The 27,869-nt window shown below is 42.0% G+C and overlaps 1 protein-coding gene across 5 annotated transcripts in view; it reads left to right on the top strand.

Annotated features, from left to right (window-relative positions):
• The window catches only part of LOC107376025 (protocadherin-15), a 383,296-nt gene that overhangs the window by 142,795 nt on the left and 212,632 nt on the right, over positions 1-27,869 (top strand). For 3 of the 5 annotated variants that reach the window (XM_070542556.1, XM_070542553.1, XM_070542552.1), the window contains 3 exons: positions 121-239; positions 18,032-18,046; positions 19,591-19,656. In XM_070542556.1, the coding sequence (XP_070398657.1) occupies positions 149-239; positions 18,032-18,046; positions 19,591-19,656 (172 nt within the window). In that variant the 5' untranslated portion in view covers positions 121-148. The remainder of the gene's footprint in view (positions 1-120; positions 240-18,031; positions 18,047-19,590; positions 19,657-27,869) is intronic. The other 2 variants (XM_070542554.1, XM_070542555.1) reach the window with 1 other exon arrangement.

The following is a 27,869-nucleotide window of genomic DNA, read 5'->3' on the forward strand; positions in this document are numbered from 1 at the left end:
GTGAGGATACTTTAGGTAGATGTCCATTTATTTGTGATCTGTGCATGCAGGAAGCCTTGACCATTCGCTGAGATAGAAATGGTGTCAATTTGTTTTCTTCTCTTTTTTGTTTTCATCCAGGTGGGCAGGCAATAAGGTCTGACAGAAGATGCGACGGGGGAGGTGGCTTGTCAGATGGCTGGGGACAGGAATGGCAATCCTCTCGTTGCTTACCTACAGCTGGGGCCAGAACACAGAAGGTATGATCACCCAGAGCTCAGCCCATAAAACACAAACCTGCTTGCGTTGATTATTTTTATTGTGAGAAGTTAGGTGTTTGTATTGTACACAAGAAAAAGACAATCCTGTAGTAAAAGTCATGCGATTATAAAAGGAGTCCACTAAATGCTGCAGTTCAAATATCATTGCCCTACAATGTTCTTTCCACTCTCACATATGTAGTCATTAAATCATTATTTAATAAAAGATTTAGATCCAACTTTCCCTCGGCCCAGTTCACGAATCAGACTAAGAGGATTCGACTTGTAGTCTTGAAGTTTCCACAGTAGAACAAGGATCTCAGCATTCACAGCCTCGAAGTTGGTGACTCTGCAGCAGGTGTCAGTTAAAAGTGAATTCCAGCTGCAGAAGATTGACGGGTCTCCTAGAATGCAGCAAACACTCAGAGATCCGCTCTAGTTCCTGAGTGGAGGGGAATATTCTGATTTAGAACGGTGCTCACATTTTCGAGTGACTTCCTTCCTTTCTGACCCAAATATCCAGTTTGGTTTGGTTTAATATGTCCAGGTAAGATTTTATTTTCAGTTTTCTTCACCCTTGTGTTTTTTTCCCCTTATTCATGTTTTTCATGCATGACTCAGTGCACTGCCTTATCTTTTTTTGCTTTGTTCTTTTTCTTCTTTAGAAGATTTGGCAGTATACTGATTTGGGACATCTCATTCAGTCGGCAAACGTTTGATCCCAACATTTAGTCTCACGCTTAGACCCTGAAAACTCCAAAAACTAAGTGATGTAGAATAAACTGATAACTCAAAAGAACATAAACACAACAGCAATAGAAGTCACTATAATCACTTTTGCAGCTTGAGATGTGAGTGTTTGTGTCAGGATTCCATTTCAGAAGGTAACATGGCGTCTAATATGGTTCCCCCAATGACATTAGACACGTGCCCTATGTACTGTAGACCCAAATTTTGTGGTTATATGTTACGAAGCCGCCAATATTTTTCAACGACTGGACATCATATTATTGATTTTCTACGACGTTTCGATGGATATTTCCACAGATTATCTGTAAAAATACACGTGGTCACTTTAAGGTTAGCTGAAACTAAAGTGCTGAGCTTTTGCGTTAGGGTTCTCTCTTACAAACTTCTGTTCCCAATTATCTTTGGCGTCACACATAATATGCAGTTACATTCTGGGTTGGGTTGCCAGATTAAGTTCTGCAGCAAAAGCTAACCTGAATTTTTATGAGAACTATATATAAATTATTTCCTTTACAGATTTTGCACCATGCGGGTTTGGAGTTAACCATGTCTTTATTGTTTAGACTTGAATGAAATAATTTTTTTGAGAAATTTATTTTTTGTTGTAAGGAAGGCTGAACAACAAGAACAGGGGTGGGGAACTCCGATCCTCAAGGGTAGCAATCCAGCATGTTTTAGTTGTTGCCCTGCTCTTAAGCATTTGATTCAACAGTTGAATGACCTGTTCAGCGGGTCATCAAGGTCTGCAGAATCCCGTTAATCACCTGCTGATTAAAATTAGGTGTGTCGAAGCAGAAAAACCACCAAAGCACTTAGGAAAGTGGCCCTCGAGCACCAGGATTACCCTCCCCTACACTAGAGCATCGTAATTAAAACTGCCATGTTTGCAGCAATGTCTATGGAGGAACATTTAGTTTACAGGTTATTTTTACTGAGTCATGACAGTTAATCTAATTTCAATATAATTATTTGAATTTAGTTAAAACGCCACTTTTCATTAAATCCTTTTGGGATTTTCTTATGCAAATGTGCTCTCTGAGTCAGTGTGTTTACATTTCATTACAACTTGCATTATTATTTCTGAGTAATAACTCTTAAGTAGTATCATTACAACCTGAATGAAAATACAATTTGAGCAAAATATTATTGATAGTGCTTAGGTAACAAATGTCCAAGCACTAGTTTTATCTACATATAATTAACATACATTCACCTACTTCCTTGCCAAGTGTTGATCTAGGCGTTTTTGTTTGTGTGACCTTGTCATGAAGGCTGGTTATAAATGTGGTCGCAATTATGAGAGACCTGTAAATGAGCTCTGATTGGATCAGAGAGTGTCAGAAAATGTCCCGCTAATGTCAAAGCTGAAATAGGGAGTGCTCTGTGTCAGCAGCACAACAATCATACGTTACTTTCTGCTACACTTGAGACATATTTTACCACTACCATCTTTTGTGTTCTGTGTCACGAACTGTAAACAACAATCAGTTTTAAATAGCAAGAAACTCATTGGAAATTGTACAATTTCAGTGCTTGTAAAGAAAAAAAAAAGTTAATGCAATTTTTATAAATCTAATTAGTGTGAATGTGCAACCAATTTAAAAAAAATAACCCCTCACCTTTAGAAAAATATGTTGTTGTTTTTTTGCAGAAATCAATGATGTTGAATAAACAAAGTTAATTTGTTGCACTCACAAGGTTTCAATGACCAAATACCTCCTTCAACCATTATAACGAGCATAAAGGTGAGGATTACTGAAAATCAATTTTTAAAGAATTATTCCTGATTATAATCAGTCACTCTGAGTTTTTCATGCAGACTGAACATGAAAATGGTCTCCCATACCTATCTCCTGCTTTAGCTTTTGATACAAAGTAGATGATGAAGATCTAGAATTAGAAAATCCTGACAGGTCTACATCACACTGTCACTTAACGTCCATGGACTCACCCATCTTCACTCACAACGGGGAAAGCTGTTGTTGGTTTAGCGTCCAGGAAACAGCAGAGAACGTCTCAACTAGCAGAAGCTAACCGTTTGCATTAGCAACTTCACCACATGGCATAACTTCTCCAGGCCTGTGGTATTTATGGAGATAAAACATCCATATTGCAAGTCAGTAGTAGAGTTGCATTGCTGTTTAGGGCTGCAACAATGAATTGATAAAATCGATGAAAATAGATGAAGAAATGCATTGGCAACACATTTCTTCATCTTTTTGTTGTGTTGTGCAACTTTGTTTTTCATGTCGTGCAACCTTTATGTAACATTCAATGCGCGCATCTGTATGCGACAGCAGAGCAGACCGAGGCAGGTCACAACGAGAGAAACATATAGGTTGCACGTGAGATAACAAAAAACTCAGTGTGCGATACACTATTTTTAGATGTCGCACTCCCGCGACATCTTTTCAAGTTACTTTTTCCCCTGAACTTTGTTGAACAAAGGTAAGTTGCTTGTTTTTGTGCAAGGAAGATGCTTTTTACTGATGCACAATGTGCTAATCTAGGTGCTGTGGAGGAAAACAGAGCAACCAGCAAAGACACAAAGGCAGAAACGGTCCAAAGTTTAGTATCTAAAGCGCTACTACTAGCAGAATGGCTAATGCTAGCGGGTAGCAGGCTAACGATCAAGTGGGGTTCCGAAACAACACGATGGTCGTGAAACTAAGAACATCTAAACCCTACAAGTGGAAGAAAAGTCCCCATCATCCTGTTTCTTCTGAGCTGTCTCCAGCACTACATAGCAGAACCTCTGAAGTCAGGTTGCTGCTTCGGGTCTGCTCCACTCAACACCGCTGCAGGAGTATGGCAAGCCACTTTAGCATGTAATTCACAAACACGTATATCTATGAACATAATTTAAACTGGAATATTGCCAACCCGTACATAATAGATATGTCATCATTACATTTTTAGCAGAATGAATTAAATTTTATTAGCATTTCTAGTAGCCTACTTCAGAACATATTAGTGAAATACATTAAATTTTACTGATCATAGTTTAATTATAGATTTATTTAGATGATACAATGTTGTTTTATATGCTATGAAACTGTTTGCTAATCATGAGAAAAAATGTTTCCCTAGCAGTTTTTAAATTTTCCCGTACAATCTGATCCGAGTGGAGACCCCATCCGATTAATCGATGATCCAAATAATTGTTTGTTGCAGCTGTGTTGCTGTTATCCAATCCAGGGCGAGGTGTCCAAATATCAGGAAATAAGACTCCAAATTCTGAAGCTCAGCTGCGATGAGTCACTATTAGTTCCTGAAAATGGTGTACAAGTATATTTTCCCCTTTAAGAACGACTTACAAGGCATTCATTCCTACTAGACCACTGCCTGATGTATTGATTAAACAAGTGTTCAACACCTTTAATTTTTGCAATTGTTGAAACAAGCTGACTGAATTTAGTCTTAACTAAAACAGAGGTGAGGAAAATAACCAGGCACTGTCTTCTAGTTTCCCACTTCTTTTCTAGCCACACTCCCACTGATTTTTGTCATTTCATCCATTTGCAGGGTTCCCCCTGTAATTCTTCTCTGCTAAAGAATTACACTTCATGTATGGCCATCAGTTCTAGTGCACTGTAGCAGTTATTCATGGACAATGAAAGACTAATCCCAGTCCTAAGGGCAGTAGAACAATGCAGTCTGTCTACACCTCCAACTTTTTATCGCGCAGATACCCAGATATCATATGCATGTGCACACACAGGTGATCAGCTTAGCTGCATTTATGGGTGTAGTGAGGGCACATTAGTTAATAAGGCTGTGGACACTTCTGCTATTAACCTTCCTTTTTTTCACACTCCTCCATCTCTTTTCCTGTGACTCTCACGTTCCCTTCTTTCCCATCTGCACATCCACTCTGACCCACAATTGTTGACTATTTTTAGGATTGTCTGATTAGGGGCCAGATGTGCAGACGGGAGTCTGGAAGCAGCGGTCTGTGTTGTGGGGGGGAGCAGGAGACTGATGGAAGGGGGAAGCAGGGTTTTAATCTGTTCGCCACTAGGCTGTAATCACGCTCTGGGCTTTATAAGGTGGGTGGGGGGCCCTCTTTGTGAGGCAGGGCCTCGTGCTGCCTGCGATGTGTACCAACGGGCCTATCTAAGAGCACAGTGTATGAGCGTGTGTTCTGAGCTGTGCTCTTTAGAGTGTGATTGCAACATTTGCCCTGCTGTCTGTGTGGTTAACCTTATAAAGGGACAAAGACAGTCGAGCAATGGGGGGAGGGGGGTTTAAGTGGAGAGGGAGAGCCTGCTCGACATTAAACAATGTAAAGTATACCTTCCCCCTTCCCTGTCCATAACACATAAATTACAAAGGACTGGAGGCCTTATTTTTTATTTCTCATTAGTTTTACTGTGAGAAATGTGAGCCTGTACACAATTACAGCAATAAGCTCATATAGACCCACATTAATAATTTATAAAGAAAAATGAAATTTGGTGAGTCTGAATCAGAGATTGGAGTCTTCACTCCCAGAACATACTCAGAACAGGAAAAAAAAGTGCTACTCATCTTGATTTTGATTTAGCAACTTTTTAGTAAAATTGTTGTTTGAAAAATGTTTTCATGTAAGGGATGGGTACTTTTATCTGGGCTGTCTACAACTCAGCAGTGACTGCCCGTACATGCTGTTTTGATGCCAAGAAAGTGCTTATTTTGAAATAGCAACTAAAATTATTTGGGGTTTTGTGTGTAAAAGACTACAGATGTTCTTCTCACAAAATTTGACGTCATCGAGCCAGACACAGAGGAGAGATTAGTTTAGTGAGCTCCGAATCCTCCCAGGATGACAGGATGAGCATTATACGTGGGGAAAACCACAAAAAATCTGGCCATGTGGTCAGTAGCAGCAATGTGTCTGTTTCGCATGTGTGTGCTGAAACAGCTGGGCATTTTTTTATTTGCACCTTTAGTGGAGATTGGCAGGTACCCACATTAGTTTTTGCATAAGTGACTCAGATTTAAAATAACAGGGCCCTAAAACTACATTGAGCTTTAGAGTCCTTAGTGCAACTATTATCTTTTTATGAACGTAGATATTAAAAGGTGTAAAACTTTACTATAATCAAAAAGTGAAAATCATTCCGATGCAGGATATATACTTACTGTTTGAAAAATGTGCCAAAAGGAGACGTTGTCTTGCAGACCGAGAGGGCGTTGTCAAAAACACACATACTAAAACACATACCGCTCGGAAACAGAAAGGACTACACGCTTTATAGTCTGGAGGATTTCTCTCCACCTCCTTCACCAGAGGAGATGAAGGAAGGTTATTAGAAGGATTTGAGCAGCCCTGAGTCGTATAATATCATTCATTTATTCATTCATAGAGTGCCTTCCTGCTGCCAACCAAAGCAGCCCAAAGCGCTGAACACAGCAGTGTAAAATTAACAAGCATCAAAATAATAAAAAGTAAAAAGTACTATACATTAATTCATATTAAGTACCAAAAACAATAAATTCATAGATACAATCTTAATTTAGCTAAAAACTACATGCAAACAAAGACTAAAAACCAGGCACATCAGTGGCTATTAGGGGAAAAAACAATGACTTCAGTCTTGCTCTCATTACAACTTAAGAAGTTGGCCGACAACCATGAACGCATGTCTTCCACGCATTCCACCAGCGACTTAATGGAGCCAGACAACCCCTCTTTTACTGGCAGATAATTCTGGCAGTCGTCGGCATACAAATTGAAGTCAATTCCGCACCTGCGAAAGATCATGCCGAGTGGGAGAAGAAAGATTGAAAAGAGCAGGGGACCCAGAACAGATCCCTGAGGGACCCCCCATTTCAGCTTTTTCTGAGATGATGAGTGATTACCTGTATAAACACTCATAGTTCTACCAGTCAGGTAGGACTTCATCCAACTCAGAGCTGCTATTGAAATCCCCACCCACTGCGCTAGGCGTTCCAGCAGGACCTGATGATCCACAGTATCAAATGCTGCAGTCATATTGGCTCATGAGTTTCCCGAGGCCACTGGTGCCGAGCTAACCTGGTCTGGTAACTCACAGGCAGAGATGCACTTGAGGGGCAGGACTAGGCAGCTCAAAAATGACCAATCAGGAAAAAGACGGAAATCCCGACTGTACCGCACGAGGCTGTAGATTTCTAGTTGTAGTAAAAAAAATAGTGTCTGGCAACAGTACAAACATCTTTTATTTTTTTAGAAGAAATGCTTTTAGTGCTTCTACTTGTGGTTTTAAAGACATATGAGTCATTTAGAACAGATGAAAGAGTTGTAGCAAACTCCACCGCTGTCTTCATTGTTTATGAAAAACTGAGCGTCGCTGTGTGTGACGTCCACGACGCTGTAGTTTTCTTAGCTGTAGCACAAATGGCGTCTGGCGACAGCGCAAACATCTTTTTGTTTAGAAGAAAGGCTTTTAGCGTTTCTACTTGTGGTTTTAAAGACATGTTCAAATAATTTAGAACAAAGGAAAGAGCTGCAGCAAACTCCACTTCAGTCGCCATGTTTATGACAAACTCGGCGTTGTGGTGTGTGACGTACGCTGCTCAGCGCTGATTGGCTCGGTTAGAATTCTCACGGGGTGGGGTTATTTGAATAGGAGAGTTCCCAGACTCTTTCTCTGTGCAGAATTAAACAGAGGAGGAGTCTGGCAGGCCAGGCTAACCGGCGCTATGGCCGACTCTGAGACTTGGCTGCTTTATTATCGCACGACGGCAGTGCAGTAGATGCCACATGGTACCAGCTATTGTCACACAGCACTGCTTAGCCAATAGTGATGACTGATTAAAATTCAAATGCAGTGCAGACTTTTAACCTGAAGAGGGTGCCACACTGACAGTTTTAGGCAGAATACTTATACCATAACTAAGATGAACCAAAATGCCAAAATGACTCGACATACAAACACTGATTTATACAGTTTGAAACACCTAAATAAAAGTTGATTTGCAGGTGACTTGTCCTTTAAGTAATTGCAACAAACCAGTTCTAAGAGCAGCAGAGGACACTACCTGCAGAATTTATAGTGAAAAAGAGCAAACTGCTCTGATTTCTGCAACTTTAACATTTTTTTTTTCAAACTGCATCCTAGATCTAATGAAAAGTTGTTGAATTGTTTGAGTCTGAACAGGGGTGGGGGGGGGGGGGGGGGGGTGGGACACCACAGAATCGTTTTGTTTTTCCTTTTTTTATTCGGCCATTTCACACAATTCAGAAAAACCATAAAGAATGATAGGCCTGTGTTTATGATATTATGAATGAAATGTGCGTTAAATGGAAGAACATCAAGATGTGATTGACTTTAGCCATGTTAATACGGTTGATTCAGCCCCTACCCGCTCATTTCAGTTGGGAAAGACCCAGAGGTGAATTCCCCCGCCACACCCCTCCCCTTCCTCTTCTTCATACACACACGGAGCACCTGAACCCTCTCAGTCAGCAGGAGCGCCTGCAGCTGCAGGGGGCGCCAACTTGCTGTTTCCAATCCAGACACTGTGATATGACAGATAATAGAAAACCTCGGTGCGGCGCAGATTTCTTTCTTTTTTATTTTTTACTCAGCGCTTGTGCGCCCCTTTTGTGTCATGAAAAAATGCCGCCCCGGGCAACTGCCCTGCCTGCCCGTGCCTAAAACCGCTACTGCTGCTAGGGGCTGATGTTTATGTGAGGTGGCAGAAGCATTTATGAATGTGTATAGGAGGAAGAGTATACAAGGATCCATCTAAAAGATGGGAAATGACTTCTGACTGTTCTCTTCATTGCTTTTGCCTCTCTCAATAATCTTTTGTTCTTTTCTTTTCTGCATTTGCTTCTTTTCCCTTTTCTTTGCCAAATTGCCTTATAACATGGCGACTAAGCTAGTGATTACAATTTTATCACACTTTGCTAAATGACTCGCGTTTCTTAGCCATCTGACAAAGAAGCTTTGTTATAAGGGTTGGCATGTTTACAGTAAATGTCTCAACATTGACCTAGACAGTGCTGCTTACTGAGCCACACAGCTTGTTTAGTTAAGTGTCCCTTAAAAAGTAAAACCGGTTTTTAAGATCTGTCCTCCTGGGCACTAGCAGTTTGATTTATTGGTTGCTAAGAAGGTGCTTTTACCGAAGAATCCACTGGCAAGTGCTGACAATTGAATCAAGTGGCAGGCAGAATCGCCTTTTTATGCTAAATGTCAGTGAGCAGAATTTATCTCATCGCCTAGCTGTCTCGCTCTGGTAAAGTTGCAGCTGCCCTGTAAACACTTGATTTGCTTTTTAGGTTATATGAAGACACATTGGAAAATCAGAAGAAGCAGTATGATTGTGAAGAGAAAAGCACCATCACATGCACTGGGGACTTTATTTTTATATATTTAAACATATAGTGTGTGTGTGTGTGTGTGTGTGTGTGTGTGTGTGTGTGTGTGTGTGTGTGTGTGTGTGTGTGTGTGTGTGTGTGTGTGTGTGTGTGTGTGTGCATGTATCATGATAGCTATTTGCACAGATAAATCAGCAGATGATGAAAATGTCTGACTGAGAGAATGCGAAACAAATCAAGCTCTCATGAAATCCCTGGGAAAGATGGATTTGCAAATGTAAAAGCATTCCTCTACTTTTTCAGTTTTTTATTTTAATATAAGATTCTAATTTCAAGTTTCAATGTTAACATTGTAAAAGCTGATTCTAAACAAATTAGCAAATTGCACATCTTAAAGGTAAAATTTACTCATATTTTCAGCACATTTGCAGTGGACTCTAGTCTATAGGTATGAATGCCTTGAAAGTTGTTCTTTGGGGAAAAAAGCTCCGGTGTGCCTGTTTGAGGACGTAGAATTCAGCCGGAGGAGAAAGTAGATTCAGACGGCAGGATTTCGAGTCTTATTTTCTGATATTTGGACATCTCTCCTCTGATTGGCTACAACAGCTACGTGACTCTTCCACTGATTCTGTTTTCTTTGCTACAATGATGCATCCAGAAATGACATGTAGGTCTGATGAATTTTTGCTTGGTGGTGAAGTTACCAATGCTAACAGTTTTTTTTTGCGCTACTAATGCAGTTTGTTTGTACTACAGAGCGGTGAGTGCTGCGTGTATCATCATATGCATGTGTGCACGCTTGTTTAAAGCTCATTTCTCTGATTCAGAGACTCTGAGAGCGCGCACGTGTACGCAAGTGTGTGTGTGTGTGTGTGTGTGTGTGTGCGTGCGTGTGTGTAGTGCTTTCAATCCTTGCCCTAGTGCCACTTTCTCTGTTTGCCAGGCAACACCTCTTTTAGGCACATTTTTCAAACTGAAACTGTGGGTGACTCCACCCAGTGGGTGAGCAACCCTTCTGTCAGGTTTTTCTCAACCAAGAGTTTTTCTGCCTACTTTCTATCAGAAGCGAATTCAGGAAATAGGGGTAGACGACTGTTTTCACATTCAGCCTGCATGTTAACTCAGGAGTAACGGATTAATTAAAAAAATAAATAATAAAAAATGGTTTGTCAGTGAAACTGCTCTTTAGTAGTAAAGTACAAATAGTGAGCCTGACCCATGATATGCCAACCCACATGAGAGATTTGAACCAACCTATGGTCATTGTCAACACGGATAATACTTTACTCTTTTATACATTTCACAATAAAGACGAAACCATGGTGTAGAAACCTGGCTGCAGGAAATAAACCTGCCCAGCTCTAGTTTGGGCTGAACTTTCCTGCATGTTCCTCCTTGGTCTGAACTTACATCTCATCAAGACCGATGAGTCCCTGGATGTTTTCAGAAAGGCTTTAAAGGCCAACCCCCCCACTTTGCTGCCATACATGGTGCTTGAATCCCCACATCAGCTCCTTTCCGGAATTTCCTGATCCTCCTTCACCAGGAGTACATCCTCCAGCACAGGTTCATTCTGCACTAAGAACAACGGCGCATGCTGCTGAGTCCTGCAGTGGTCGCAGATGCTTTCCGAAGCCTACAGCTGGTATACTTTCAATGCACTGCCAGCGTCTAGTTTGCAGGATGCACTGAAGGAAGGCTTTACTAAAGGTCAGAAAAATGCCCATGAGACTAAAAATAGCTAATTAATAAGCCATACACATCCTAAAGGACAGAGGTTTATAGATGTGGCTTGTGAGGGCGTTTAACGTTTTTTCTACATAACACTGCAAGAAAGTCCCTAAAGTCCGCTGCCCAAGATTTGTGTTTTCCTGTGGATCCACAAAGGAGGGACGGAAGATTCCGTTCATTCTGTTTTGATGTCATGATGCATAAAATTCACTCTGAAACACACCGCCTTTAGTTTTCTCCCTCGTATTGCATGTTGCAGTTCAGCAATGAAATATTCTGTCTTGAACACAAAAATTATTCAGTTGATTAAGGTTTGCTTGCAATCATTTTGTCCTCCCAATTCATCTCAAGGCATGGCAGTAATCATTCCTTAATTGGAGTTTTACAGCTTCAAGGCAACATTATTTGGTTGATTAGAGTTGATCTCTTCACAAATTTGCCCAAGGTCAAAATTAGAAGTGTTTGATTGTATTTTTTATGTTTGGCCTATGAAGTGCTTTGATTACTAGTTTGTAATTGAGCGTTGCTTACTTTATTTTGTATAAAACCTCTTTTTTCATTGCTTTTACTCCATCAAGGGCTCAGAATGATTGGAACGGTGCTAGACAAGCAGAGCATAAGCAAGTGAAAGCTAAAACTAAGACAGTGTACACGTTATAAAAGAGAAAAAAACGAACCCAAGACTAGAAATGTGTTTTAAATGTTTTAATACTCACTGCTCTTAAGCTAATTTTGTAAACCTGCTAACAAAGCGATACACTTATGGGCCATTCCCATCTGTACCGGGTCGGCCCGGGCCGGGTAGCCCCAGTCGGCCCCAGCCTGGCCCGGTTGATTCCACACATCCTTGCCTTAAGCCCATGTGGGCTGATTCTACCCACCAATCAGAGGCTTGCTCTAATGGAAGGTGTGAATTTGCTGTCAGCAGTGGGTGTGTTGGCCCTGGTCGGCCTGAAGCAGACCCCCTCGAGAAGAGGGCTGAGAATGAGCCTTGGTTGGCCCGGAAAAATATCAGGCCACCCAGATATGTAAACAACCTACGCTATCCGGCCCGGGCCGACCCGGTACAGATGGGAATGGCCCATTAACTGTCCTGATACCACATTTGGTGGATGAAACAAAGGAAGCTACATTTGCTAGACGTTAGCTCTCCTGCTTGCAGCAGAACTCACAGTAAAAAATCAGACGAGTTCTCTGAGTGCACATCCTCTGCCAACACTAACAATGTACAGCGTTTAGTAGTTTCAAGAGATTGGGCTTGCTAATAAACAAACTGCAATGCTTTTGTTTGTTTGTCTTGTTTTCTTGGATCAACTTGCTTGCTTCGGTCAGAAGATCTACAAACACTGTTTCCAGCAGATTCAAAATCCACTGTGTTTATTTAAAATATTTAACAGATATACGGATGTATGGAATTAAGGGATACTTTGTAAATCTTTTATATTTTCAAATCGTTTTCTTGAGCCAGTATGTGCCAAAATGACCCTTCACAGGGTTAATGAAATGTCACCCAGCCCCTGTCGCCCCCCTGTAGCCAGAATGTTCCACTTGTAACTTCAGACTAACGGGCCTCTCTGTTGGACTTAAAAAATTTGGAGCTGACATACCTGGCGCTGCAGTCTGCTTCCAGACAAATGCACAGCGAGGAGGTAGGTTTTGCTTTCGGTTCTACAAATGGACACTAGGCGGTGCTCAAAGCAAGCCAAAACAGTCCAGTTCCCCTTTCTACATTTTGAAAAGCACAAACATCACATTGATATAAGAAGACACAGTGTTGTCATCTCTAAATGCTTTTTAACATGTACGTGGAAAATAACTTATTTTAAAAGATTATGGTCAAAATTGAGTCTTTTTTGGAATACGATCAGTAGTTTTAGAGGTGATGTGGACAAGAGCATCCCCAAACCCAGCCTCAGGTGAAGCGATAGTCAAAAAAAACTGTTTTGTAATATCAACAAACTAATTGTTGGTTTGAGAATGTTTACCTATTTATGTTTATTCAAACAACCTTTGCATATAATACTGTATCATTTGGAGTAAAATGTAAATTCATATTTACTGAAAGGTAAATTATGTGAGATCTGCTCTAATTCCTCTGAGTTTTGAGCTACAATATGTTCTTTTTCCTAGTAGTAAAACCCACAAATGCGTACATTATTCTGTGTGAATCACATTATGCACAAAAACATGGATTATTTTATGACAATGCACAAAACAATCAAAATACCTAGCTTAGTACTAGATTACCAGCTAAACACTCAAGAGCCATGCTTATCCATTAAACAAAGTTTATTGACTTATCCTTCTGTCTCAAAAACGGTCAAAATAGGTTTCAATAATAAAAAATATTAAACATACAATCAAAGTTAATGTAAATCTAAAAGTTCTTGTAGAAACCCTAAACCCTTGGTCTAAATGATACGGCACTAACAATAACCCTTTTACAATACAACCAGGTCACACCCCCTTTGAAAGAGTTTTATCTGGTGCAGGAGCTGTCCGTTTCTCAATCTTCATACGACTCAAAATTCCTGCCTGATTGATAAGTGACTTGTTGCATATATTCAGACCTCAGTAGGTGGGGGACGCCATGCTGTTGTGTACCCCTCCTGCTGAGCTGTGCTATGAACCAAATCCCTTCTTAGCTTTCTCTGTCTTGATGTCTTTTTTTAAACTGCATTTGATTTCTCTACAAAAATTCAAAACTTTCTGAATTTTCACACTTGCTAATTTTATCCTCCATTTCTTATCACGTGTTTTTGATGTATTCTAAGCATCATGTTGCTGCTGTAAACAACTGGATTTTGTGTAAAAAAACAGAATTGTGCATCTTGATTGTATTTAGATCCATCTTTATTATTATACATTTTTTAAAGAATATTCAGAAACCTAAAGTAAAAATAAATGACATTTGATCCTTTTTATTGTTTCTATGTTCAGCCATGTTATTTGTTTGCACAGCATTTCTTATAACCACCTCATTTAATCACCCACCATCTTTCCATGCTGACAAATTTCAACTTGAAGGCAATAATCAGCCTGAATGAGTAGAGCCGCTGCCCTTTAACAAGTGGGCCACAATGTGAATCCTCAGCATTTCATACAAGCAGCATGCTTCTCGCTTTCTGCTACCTTTAATTGGCAGTGCCTGGCATGTGTTTTTTGCTACCATGGCTGGTAGAATTAGTCGCGCGAGCATTTCATTGTTGGCACCTGGTGGTAGCTTGAGCTGTGCTGTGCTGTGAATAAAGAAGGGAATGAGGGGCTAGATGAGGTCGAGGACAATATGTCTCTGGTTGTTGAAGAGTGTGTGTGTGTGTGTGTGCATGTGTATGCGCGCGCGCGTGTGTGTGTGTGTGTGTGTGTGCGTGTGTGTGTGTGTGTGCGTGTGCGTGTGTGTGTGCAGATGTCGTAACTAATCCAGTGGGGTACTGAAGATGTCTACTTGCCTTTGCTACATGATGAAGATTAAACTCCATATTTCCATGTTTATTTATTTGTGTGAAAGCTCAACTTTACTCCTATTTTTAATACATTTGGTCTCTAGTAGGAATTAATGTCTTGTAAGTCGTTCTCTGGGGGAGAAAAGATTTGGTTCGCCAGTTTGAGGACGTAGAAGTCAAAGTAGCTTTAGACGAAAGGATTTGGAGTCTTATTTCCTGATATTTGGGCATCTCACCTCTGATTGGCTAACAGCAACACGCCTCTACCAATGGCTCTGCTTTGCAACGCTGATGTTTTATCTCTACAAATAACATAAACCTGGAGGAGTTCTGCTGTGTTGTGGAGTTGCTAATGCTAACGGTTAGCTTCTGCTAGGGATAGACCAAAATATCGGGCCAATATTTACCATTTTTTAGACGTCGGTTTTGTCCAATATTTGTCCTTAGTAAAAGCGATTTAAGGTCAGTCGCATCCAGGGGCATCATGGTGCTGTTGCAGAATTTAATTTAAATGTATTTTTACGTTGGCTAATAACATCTGCGTTATAATTACTCTAAATTTACTTTATTTAGGTGTCTAACTTTAACACTTAGTGCACAAAGTATTCATTTATTTATTTATTTGTTTGGGGCAGTGCATGTTAATAAACATGCATGAAAAAAAAAATCATTAATGTAAACACACCAAATTATAGCCAAGGTTTAATTTCCATCTGTAGTCCCAAAGAAGAGGAATACTGCAAAAACGACAATAAATTTAATTACAATTATCAATACAATGGACAGTGCATTTAACACATTCACACTCACTCACACACACACACACACACACACACACACACACACACACACACGCACACACACGCACACACACACACACGCGCACACACACACACACACAGAATTCTGTCTGCTTAAAAGATCATTAAAAACATTAAAATGATACCGCCCCTACCGATGAGCACACTCTTGTCCATAACCAGTGTTCAGCCTATGCTTTTAAGGAGCTGAATGTCCACGGGTTGGAGCTCACATGGTCCTGTCTAAGTTACCTTTGTAATGAACTCCTTTAGCGATGGTGGGACGAGAGAGTGTAGGACTTTATTGTTCAGACAGACTCTTAACTTTCAGTATGTTATTAAAGTCCAGTAGTCTTTGCTTTTTAGAACATGGCAGTGGTGGTGAGTTTTTTAGTCCACTTTTATATTTCAATGTTCTTAAGCATTGTTAGGAATGCAAGAGAGCAAGAAGTCAAACAATAGTCTTCATGGGAGATAATCATAGAGTGAAAGTACATTTTTGCAGCATTCATATTTATATTACTACAAATGTGATTGAAGTTAAGATTTAACAGTTAGTTGAATTCTGAGTTCAAAAACTGATTCGGCTTCAGAATTTTTGTGCATCGACTGATGATGTTAGTGACATTGTAGCATGAAAATAAGGTGTAAAACATCTAGATATAGGCCATGAAAATCAGCAATAGATATCATCGGTTTACCATGTCTCCTACATATCGGCAATAGAAAAACCAATGTCGGTCTACCGCTAGCTTCTGCTACCTGAGACGTTCTCTGCTGTTTCCTGGACGCTAAACCAACAACAGCATTCCCCGTCACGAGCCAAGATGGGTGAGTCCATGAATGTTAAGTGGCAGAGTGACATAGATCTGTCAGGCTTTTCTGAAGTAAGAGCTTTTCTGTCTATTTTCTATCAGAAGCTAATGCAGGAAATGGGGGTAGAAGAGTATTTTCACATTCAGCCTGCATGTTAAACTCAGAGTGACTGATCATAATTCATAAAAAACAAGTAAAAATGGTTTCTCTGTGAATCTGCCCTTTAAATAAAGCATTTGTTGAAGTAACAATAATCCAGGGATTTTGTTTACATTGTTTTCATATTGATATTTTACATCATGAAGATATATCTGGCATACATCCCCATCAGATAAAGCTAAAACTGACACCATGTAATAACCCTGCATTAGCTTAAACGTCGCATCCCACCCAATGTGTCTAAATCCCCCTAGTGAATGGGAGAATTCCCAGCAGTTTTGAAAAATGAAATGTAATCCCTGCTGTTCAAAAAAGAAACTGAACACTGTAGGATTGTGTGGAGAGGTGATTTCAACACATAATTGTATGAATTAAATAAAAACTGCAATACAGAGGCAGGTGGAAACCCTAGAAAACATCTTTTATGCTCTCCCATTAGGCTGGAAGGCTGTTACACAGAAAACATTGCCTGCTGTTAAAGGGTTTAAATGTGTCAGGAAGTTCGAGTCGTTTCAGCTTCGTAGCAAACGCGTGTGCGTTCACATGCAGTGCTGTGATCACACTATGAGCCTGTTGCAGTGGAGGTGCTACACCTCCTCTCTGCCTGCTTATCGCTCTAGTCCTGAAACGAGACTCTTCAGATCATTCTCTTCACTACCACTGTCACACGCATGCAAACGTAGAGAAGCACCTGCACGATTCTAACTGGAAACACACACCTGAGCGACAGACCATCCGTGATCTCCGAGGAGGTTTCTGACGATGAGTGCAGTAACTTGTATGACACACATGCACTTTTTCTTGACAAATATTGTATTTTTCAGATAATACTTTTTTTTCTAATGTTGCTTGTTTATGACTCATTGCAAGGTGTGACCCACTTGCTCTGTTCATTCTGCTGCTATTAAAGGAGACTCTGTATCCTCAGCAGGCAGGTCGCACTAAAAACCATTGACTCTGAAAATGAACACTGAATGACTCTTGCGGGATGGGTGTATCTTGACAATAACTCCGTTGAGGGTTGCAGGTTAGCAGTGGCCTTCACCGATCTTCAAACTGACAACGACATGAAAAGCAAGTCATTTTAACTCGAAGTTGTAACACAAATGTAAGAAACTGGAAGTGCAATGCTGCATCATCACATTGAGGGTTAACACATACCTGCACAGCTTTAGTGAAAACTCACGTGTGTGCATATTTAATAAGAACACTAGCCACCATTTTGCACCTGGTGACTGGTGCGTGGTTGCACAACTGAAGACGGCAACAGAAGGTGGGTGTGAAACACTAGAGCAGTGGCTGGTGATGTGGTGCTGCTCTGCCTGTCTCTTATTACATGTAACCCAAGATGACATGATCTGGCAATGAGCTCACCATTCGATACCTGAGAAAGAGCTGAAGCGATCAAAAACAACGACTCTGGCTGCTGACGCTCGTGTATTTTTGACTCCCTTTTCTAGAATGTCACAGAGAGAGTTTGTGTTAGTAACTCCAACCATCTTTGATCAATTCCTGTACTTTTGGTGTCAGACAGCAGCGACTACCAGCATCAGAAATATGTTGAATCTACATAAAAAACTCATTATTCTCACCCTAAAAACTCCTTGTTTTGCTCCCACCCCCTTATTCTTCTCTAACAGGTATTCTTTTCACACAGTGGTATTTCCTTTTCCTAGTCTTGCCCAGCTTCAGAGTTTGTTCTTAAATGTTTGACTTCTTTTTTCTATTATTTTCACTTTCTTTCTTTCTCGTGCTTCTGTTCTGCTTCCCTCTGGCTACACTAACCCCTGACTCCTTCAGACTGGCATTATGAGGGTAAGAGGACAAGCATCTCTTATGTCTTTTGTGACTTTACCTTTCTGTAGCTCTGCCTTTTCTTTCTCTCGTGAACATTAAACTCAAACTTGCCTTGCATTAGCTGGATTGCCTTGCAGTGCCTGCCCTCCGCTAGACACTTCCCGTCCTCCCACCCCAACCCCATCTGGTGCTGTTTGTCAGGCTGCCATTACCTGCATCCCATGTGTTTGTGCCATCTAGCCACATTGACCTCCATCTGTGAAGCTTCGCTCACTTGTGCTCTGTTCCTGACGTCGCTTTGTGCTTTCACCACCCCGTGTGTCTGGTGTCAGAATCATACAGTCAATTACCGATGATGTTTCTGCTACAGCACTTATCGATTCCACTTGCAGTAAAAACATCTAACTGTGGAGCCGGGCGACTCTGCAAAACTAGAGTTTCAGCTCTTTGCAGTCACTTTTGTTAATGTTTTTCCTGCACTGCTTTTGGAAATACGTGGAGAATGTTTCTGCCTATTGGGTTTGCACTTTACAAATAAAACAACAGATGTACAAACTATTACTTCTTTTTGAAACCGTGTCATTTTAAAAGTAGATTTTTATGCATTATGTTTAATTTCTCTCAAGACGAAGCTGGTGGGTCAGTTTTCAAACTCGATATAAAATAAATAAAATTTGAACTAAATACATAATTCATTTAAATTAAATCCAGACGCAATAAAAATGTGTTCACAACCAACTACACTGTAAATCCTGTGCAGTTTTCGCCACTTTTTAAACCTGATTTCATGAAAGTAATTAGATTAAATAGATAAAGCACTTCCATAAAGACAGACAGAAAATGGCCCTTTTTCTCCGTAATGCTTCATCACCAAACCCTCACAGATGTTAAGAAGTGTAGTGCTCATGATGGCTTGAAATGTTACAAAAATACCAAAAAAGGCCCCAAATTAAGACACATTCCCTGAAATTTTAAATAAAATTAAATAATGGTAGCCTTTATGTAGAGAACATGTTAAATACTCTTACTAATATATTTTCGTCAGCTGATCCCTTGAATATGCCACCCAAACTTTTTTTTATCTCACATTTTCAAGGACAAAAGCAAACACCTGCAGATTAATGAACAGTCTGAAAGCTCTGCATCAAACACCATGTCAGAATTATTTGGTATTGGCTTGAGTGCCACTGTGGTCAGTATTTATACAACTGAAACACTATAAAATGTGTGTGTGTGGGGATCCAAAAATGGCCAAATGGATGATAATAATCACATACATAGTAACTAGTAAATATATCTGAAATGGTGCATGGCAAATTGTTTTTTTATTAAGTCATTAATTCAAAAAAGAGACTTTTACATCAATGAATAAATGTGATTTCATGATTAAATTGATTTCAAATTCATACCTCCTCAATAGCTTAAGTTCAAATGTTTATTCTTTAACTGTGCTATATCAGATTAGCTCAAATAATCCCTTTCTCAAATGTATTAATACATAATTTTATTTATTTATTTTTTTGTGTTTCTGATTTTTTATTTATTTATTTTTTGGCATGCAGAGTGTAAGCTGTCCAGATCAGGGCCCCCAGCAACAATAGTGACCATTGACGAGGAGAGCCCTAACGGTACGTTCCTTAAATTACCCACCAATGTTTATTACTTCTGCTTTCTTGTTTATAACATTATGGTTAAATGGTGATGTGCTCAAGTAAAGTGGAATGAACCACTGTGATTGTTTTCCTGCCATACTGAGTGCTGCTTTGGTATTGTAATACATATTAACACTCATGAGTGTTGGTGGTGTAATGGAGTGCAGTGTCTCAGCTGATGGCTCTTGTCACAGGCTGGTTATATAAAAAGGTTTTGTTAGACATGTTGAAGTGTCTCTTTGATTGTGTTTTACATTAAAGAAATACAAATTCTAATTACACTTGGGCTATTTGTGCTGCTCTCCTGAATCAACGTGGACACGTTTGTGTGTGTGTGTGTGTGTGTGTGTGTGTGTGTGTGTGTGTGTGTGTGTGTGTGTGTGTGTGCGCGCGCACATGTGACTGAATACAGATGGTGTTTGGCACACACACACGACTTGGGGCTCCTTTAATGAGTCGTCTGCTCCCTGTGCAGATTGTACTTACCTGTGCTGCTGCAGTTCAGGAGTCAGTGAGGCTTACAGCAGACATGCATCACTTGAGTGATGAAACTTTTAAGCTCCTCCTCTTTCTTTTTGTCCTTCATCCTCTTTCTGGCCTCTCCATCACCTGCACCTGCTTTTCTGCTCTTTCCCAGCTTTCTGTCTCTTTTATTATCTTACCTTGTTGGCTCTTTGCTGTTTTTCCTCCCTCTTTGAGTTTGAAATGTTGAACACCATGGTGATGGATGTAAGTGGGGTTTTATAGCTGTATATGTTGCAAGCTGTTTGAGAGTTAGCTATAAGAAAATGAGAAATGCTTTTTTTTTCTCTTCCCTCTAAATGGAGCAGGTGTATGTTTGTTTCCCTGCAGATATTAGTACTGCAGGTTAACAGAGTTTAATGATCGGCTCTCACTACAGATGGTAACTCGAGCTTATTAATACAGTTAGAGGAGTTTTCCGCAGATGTTCCGCTTGGTGCTGCAACGCGGGTGTCTGCGGATCTTAGAGGGATAAATTACATGTCCATATGTCTTATTGTATCTTGAGAGTACAAATGTGGGTCTGTGTCAGATGAGGCCACCCATTAGTTAGTGTAAGAATTCCCTACTTAGTCTGTCACTCGGCCTCCCGCCTTTCCCTTCTCACGGCGAATGCAGCTGTGATTTGAGGCTTTGATCGATTACTGGGGAGTTTGTGAGATGGAGGTAGCCAAGTCTGTATCCGAGAGCCTCTCTCACCCCACATGTTCCTGTGCTCCGTTCAAAGGGATTTGCAGTAATCTTTCTCATAAAGCTCTCATTTACCTGGGATGTGGGTCTCTCCTGGCTCCATTGTCGTTTTATTTATCCCACCGTGATGAAACAGGCCACAGTGCGTCCTCGCACATAATGGGATGTAAAACAGGTTACCCACTGTTATTGACCAAAGCAATTATCCTCTTAAATGTGTTTTGTTTCTTATGTTCTGCCACACAGAAACCATGCAAATGCCACATAACAAGATCCCGTCTTTCCCGAGCCTTTGAATTTGTTTTTCACTCATGGCTTAGAATCACAAACAGTTTATTCAACCATTTGTTTGGGCCTTGTGTTATAGGTCAGGACAGAAAGACAATAAAACGTCTTCATTTAAATTTGGAACAGTGTGTTTAGGAGCAGCCTACAAATTAGGGTTTGGTCACGGATCCTAAATAGTACAGATGGGAGTCCAGTTGTGATGGCAGCTCCCTGAAACTGTGCTAATACGTGAAACACAGGCGCCAGCATCTCCTTTAAAATAGGACCAGAACAATTTAAATGAATATGTCTGGCATGGTTTGGGGGATATGTGTAACCCAAGACATGCAGAATCACAACAACTCACAGAATGATGGTAAAAAATAATATTTATTTCAAAACGGGAACAGAAGGCGCACTGGTAAGTCCAGTGGGATCGAGAAATGGGAGCACAGTGTCTGATGATGGGAGAGCAGATACAGGTGAGTCCAGGGAGGCAAGTCTTAAATTGGTGGGTGCAGAGAAAAGAGTTACTGGGAGTTGGGGAAGCGCAGGAATGAGGGAGGGCAGGTCGAGAGCCGGGGTGTATCCAAGTGAGGGGTCCAGGAGAGGGAGCGTGAGGAGAGTGGGAGAGCGGGTTGGTTAGGAGGAATGGAGAACGGTTCAAAGCTGCGTTCAGAAGTCCTATGGGGCACGGGTGAGTAATCCTGAGGGGTCGCTGAAACCAGAGACGTTTCAAAAACCTGGAGACGGGTAATCACAAAAAATCCAAAGTTCACAAAGCCCAAGAACACGAGAGCACAAAATCCAAGAAATACTAGGAGGCTGGAAACTACCAAGCTGTAGTAATCATCCGGCATCGAGGTGTGTTCTCCATCCTCCTTATGTAGCTGGGCCCGCTGATTGCAAACCAGGTGCAACTAGGAACCTCCCTCTCACTAGCAATGTGTCCTCAGTCTCAGAGAGATTAATTATTATTTATCAGCGTGAGGAACTTATTTCTATTTATTTCTACCTAATTTATAAACTGCTTGGTTACAGGTCCCATCATTTAATGTAATAATTGTCTCAACCAGCGATCAGAGGTGTGCTGCAATCCCGCATCTCCCGACCCACTCTCACAGCAATCAGGGGCAAGCTGCACGTGTGTTTAGCGTGCCGCACACACACGTTTTGCTGTTTTTAGCTGCTCAGGAGCCTGCAGGTACAATGTGTGTCACTCAATCCTGTTAATCCAAGAGGAAGTCGGCTCTGAGAGCTGTTTCTTTTGCAACCGACACACCATTACATCGTTCCCTTTCCTAATGTCCTGAAGGACGGTACGCAGCGCAGGCGGAGTGTTTTGTTAACCTGTAGGAAATGTCGACAACAGTTATCCAGAAAGTAGCCAAAGGTCACCAGAGATGTTTCTGGGGTGTCCGCTAGGTACTTTTAAGATTTAAAAAGTCAAGAAGGGGGTTTGAAAAGCTGTTGAAATGGCGACAAATTTGCTAAGTCTCTGGCCGGTAACAAGATGGAGCCTGTGCATGGCTTAGCCGTGGTCACCGGCCACTTTTTCAAACTTTTCTCCACTAACCTCCTCTTTTCCACCTTGCTCCTGTCTGTGATCCTCTTTGGTAGTGTCTCTGCTACCATCTCCTATGATCGCCAGACTCTTTTATCCTTCCATACGTTCACGATCGCCCAAGATGCACTGAGGATGTACCTCCCTCTTTGTTTACCTGAGTGGCGCGCTGGCCCGGAGCCAAACGATGATTCCAACCAGGGCGCCTCCAGCATTGTTTATCCGGTCCCGGGAAAACGTCGGAGGAAAAGAGGTAAACGAGCAGGAATCCAGGTGAGAATAAGACTTCTCTTAAAGTGTGGTTTATCTAGTAAACATCGGCGTGATCTTCTAGCATCTTATCCTTTGTTTGGTGACCTGAGTGCCACTTCCGCATTCCCGCCAAGCCGCGGCGCGGTTTCTCCGTCCAAGCTTTTTAAGGTTGGTTTATCGTCATTCTTCAGTGGTTTCCCCTCCTGTTCCCTCCATGAGTGGTTTTTATAAACACCGTGGATCTAACCCTACTAATTTACGTCCACTAACTCTAGCTGTTTCTGTAGTTTCTGATTTCTCCACCTCACTCAGCATGGCTCTATTAAATACCCACTCTGTTAACAATAAGTCCTTCCTGCTTAATGATGTAATTCTCTCTAAAAACCAGGATTTTCTGTTTCTGACTGAAGTTTGGCAGCAAACATCTGATTACTCTGGTGTGATTGAACTCTGCCCGAGTGGTCATTCATTTTTTAGCCAGCCCCGGGGTTCTGGTCGTGGTGGAGGCCTAGCTGTTGTTTTCGGAGACCATTTTCCATGTGGCTCTACAACCTCTGGTCACTTTGCTTCCTTTGAACTGCAGCTGATTAAAGTCGAGCGTAAGGACCCGTTCTACTGTGCTGTGGTCTATCGTCCACCTGGTCCAAACAGTTCTTTCCTGCAGGAGCTTCGTGACTTTCTATCCTCCACTGTGAAGCTGTCCAGACTGGTGATTGTTGGTGACTTTAACATCCATGTTGATGATCCCTCAGACCACTTCGCCATGAATTTGTCCAGCCTCATGGACACCTTCAGCTTTACCCAGCATGTTTCTGGCCCCACACACACCAGGGGACACACTCTGGACCTTGTTTTTACCCAGGGTCTAAATGCTTACAGTGTTTGTCCTGAGGACATTTATAATTTTGATCACCACTGCATTTTCTTTAACTTGTCCGTTTCTGCGTCCCCACCTCCTGCTCACCGTGTGGTTAGTTCTCGTTTTCTTAATGAGAGCACAGCTAGCAATGTTTCCGCTGCTTTTAATCCACTCTGTTCTTCTGATAATGACCCAGATTCCTTAACTTCTCAGTTTAACGAGCACTGCCTCTCCATTCTGGACAACGTCTGTCCTGTCAGAACCAGATCAGTTCCTTCAGTGAACCCTACTCCCTGGTTTAATGACAGCCTTCGCAGCCTGAAGCACCAGTGCAGAAAAATTTAGCGCTTGTGGAAGAAAACCCGTCTCCACGTCCATCTGCTGCACCGAAAGGATCTTCTGACATCCTTTAACTCCGCAGTCAGAGATGCGAGGGTTGCCTATTTTTCAACCTGGTGTCCCAGAGCAAAGGGAACCCCAAGGTGCTGTTTAACACCATCTCTCCAGCCGCTCCTACAGCCTTCATCCACTCTGTTACAGACTGTGAAAACTTTCTGTCTTTCTTTGTGGTCAAAGTCAATAAGTTCAGATCTAGCATCTCTCCCTCAGCCTTATTGAGCTGACACCTTTGCCTCATTCTTCACTGACAAAGTGGCAGCTATAAGCAAACAGTTTACTCAACTGGCCACTCCTGAACATTCGCTACCACAAACTCCTTCTAGCCCAACCATCTCAAGCCCTACTGCTTCATTTTCCTCTTTTTCCCCTGTCACTGAGAACTGTGCGTCCAAGCTTCTCACGTGCAGCCGCCCTACTACATGCCCACTGGACCCCATTCTGACTAAGCTGCTCCAAGCTATTGCTCCTACAGTAGCCGCAGCAGTCACACATGTGATCAACGCTTCACTGACATCTGATACATTTCCCACCTCTCTCAAGCATGCTCAGGTTAAACCGCTGCTAAAAAAACAATCTCTTCCTTCAAATCATGTGGGGAGCTAGACCTATCTCTCTCCTCTCTTTTCTGTCCAAAATCATTGAAAGGGTGGCTTTCAACCAGATCACAGAATACCTCTCACAAAACTATCTGCTTGACCCTTACCAATCTGGGTTCAAAAAGGGCCACTCCACTGAAACTTCTCTGTTAGCAGTGATGGAATCCTTAAAAGAAGCTAGAGCGACTGCCAAATCCTCAGTGCTTATCCTCCTCGACTTATCAGCTCCATTTGACACTGTCAACCATGGCTTCCTTTTGTCCACACTCTCTAGCATGGGCATCACAGAGAAAGCACATGCCTGGTTTGAATCGTACCTCACAGGATGATCATTCAGTGTATCTTGGCTTGGACAATCCTCTACCGTGCACCATATTGCCACAGGAGTCCCCCAGGGCTCTGTACTAGGGCCTCTTCTCTTTGCCATATACACCACCTCACTGGGTGAGATCATTCGATCACATGGCTTCTCCTACCACTGCTATGCAGATGACACCCAGCTCTATCTGTCATTTCCACCGGACAACCACACTGTCTCTGCACAAATATCAAACTGTCTCTCTGACATATCAAAATGGATGAAATCCCACCATCTCCAACTCAACCTCTCTAAAACCGAATTACTTGTCATCCCAGCAAAACCATCCATACAGCACAATATCTCAATCCAAAATGACTTCCTATCTCTGGCTCCTTCAAAGGCAGTTCGAAATATGGGTGTTGTGATTGATGAACACCTGACCTTTAAAGATCATGTTGCCTCTGTTGCTCGTTCATGCCGCTTTGTGCTGTATAACATACGAAAGATCAGACCATACCTAACAAAACATGCCACCCAGCTCCTGGTGCAATCTACTGTCATCTCCCGCCTCGATTACTGCAATGCCCTTCTAACTGGTCTTCCATGCTATACTGTGAGACCTCTTCAAATGCTCCAGAACGCAGCAGCGCGTCTGGTCTTCAATCAGCCAAAAAGTGCACACGTCACCCCTCTGTTCATTGGGCTCCACTGGCTACTGCTAGCAGCATGCATCAAATTCAAATTGCTAACACTAGCATATAAAGTCAGAGATGGTATGGCTCCCATCTACCTGAATCCTCTTGCAAAGGCTTACGTCTCAGCCCGGCCGCTCCAGTCATCACAGGACCGTCGGCTAGCAGTGCCTACACCACGCTCAGGACAATCCAGACTCTTCTCATGCATCATTCCACAAATGTGGAATGGCCTTCCAAGCACTACCAGAACTGCGGCTTCATTTTCAATTATCAAGAAACTCCTGAAGACCCTGCTCTTCAGAGAGCATCTTTTGAACTAGCACCCTCCCTGCACCCGTCCCCCCCCCTCTACCGTCCACTCCTTTGTTCCCTCCTCTCTATTATTGATGTCAAGTTGTTGTTATTGTTGTTGTTAGCCTCAAGGGCAACATGCCGATTATCACTTGTAAGTCGCTTTGGACAAAAGCGTCTGCTAAATACATAAACATAAACATAAAACAAACATTATTGCTGCCTCTCCCTGCTCCAACCTGATCTGTCATCCTAGATAGCTTTGCTCCTGATTCTTTGCCTGAGTTAACGAAATTAGTTAACTCTATGAAGAACTCTGCATGCCCCCCTCGACATCTTACCTGCAGCTTTGTTTAAAATTGCTTTTCAGTCCATCCGTCCCAGCGTGCTCTCTATAATTATTCTCTGGTCTCTGGTCAGGTTCCTGCTTACTTTAAGAACGCTGTAATCCACCCGCTTCTTAAAAAACTGAGTCTTGACCCCCTCTCCATAGCAGCTTCAGACCCATCTCTAAACTTCTGTTCATCTCTAAGATCTTGGAAAAGGTTGTGGCTAAACAACTCACAGCTGCTCTTGATGAACATAACATCTATGATAACTTCCAGTCAGGTTTTCGTAGAGCTCATTCTACTGAAACAGCTCTTCTTAGGGTCTCCAATGACCTTCTAACTCACAGTGATGCAGGGGACTGTTCTGTTCTGGTCCTGCTGGACCTGACTGCAGCCTTTGACACTGTTGACCATCACCTGCTACTGGAGAGGCTGAGAGACTGTGTAGGCCTATCGGGAACTACTCTGGAGTGGTTCTCCTCTTATCTTTCTGAGCGTTCCTTTTCTGTGGCCATCTTCAAGTTTAGGTCCTCCACCACCTCTCTTACCCATGGTGTCCCACAAGGTTCTGTGCTGGGGCCTCTGCTCTTCCTCCCCTGTTTTCTTCCTCTTCAGCACATCCTGAGCTCCTTCAAAGGAATCTCCTACCATCTTTATGCAGATGACATCCAACTGTACATCTCCTTTAAGCCCCATGAGATGTCCAAGCCACAGCTTTTACACACTTGCTTAGACTCTATCAAATCCTGGATGGCTGGGAGCTTTCTACAGCTGAATGAAGATAAGACTGAGATCCTCATCTGTGCCCCAGACAAGCTGGTTCCCAAAGTCAGAATCTCTCTTGGTCAGCTTGGTTCTCACAACAAACCCTCCATCAGGAATCTTGGTGTGACCTTTGACCCAGCTCTCACCCTGGATTCTCATGTCAGTTCTCTTGTTCGCTCTTCCTTCTTCCATCTCAGGAACATTGCTAAGCTGAGTCCCATTCTGTCCCGCTCTGAACTTGAGACAGTTATCCACACCTTCATCTCCTCACGCTTAGACTACTGTAACTCTCTGTTCACGTGGCTGAGCAAAACCTCCCTGAACCGTCTACAGGTGGTTCAGAATGCCTGTGCTCGGCTTCTGACCAAGTCCTCCAAACATGCCCACATCACCCCGCTTCTCCTCCAGCTTCACTGGCTGCCAGTCAACTTCAGGGTTCATTTCAAGATCCTGGTTCTGGTCTATAGGGCCTTACATGAACAAGTACCATCATACATTGGTGATCTTCTTAGTCCCTACACCCCCAGCAGGTCCCTGAGGTCCAGTGATCAAAGCTTACTGGTTGTGCAGCGCACCAGGCTAAAGACCAAAGGTGACCGATCATTTGCTGCTGTGGCCCCCAGACTCTGGAACTCTCTCCCCCTGAGCCTGAGATCAGT

This window comes from Nothobranchius furzeri, chromosome 12, assembly GCF_043380555.1.
Source record: "Nothobranchius furzeri strain GRZ-AD chromosome 12, NfurGRZ-RIMD1, whole genome shotgun sequence".
Taxonomy (NCBI): domain Eukaryota; kingdom Metazoa; phylum Chordata; class Actinopteri; order Cyprinodontiformes; family Nothobranchiidae; genus Nothobranchius; species Nothobranchius furzeri.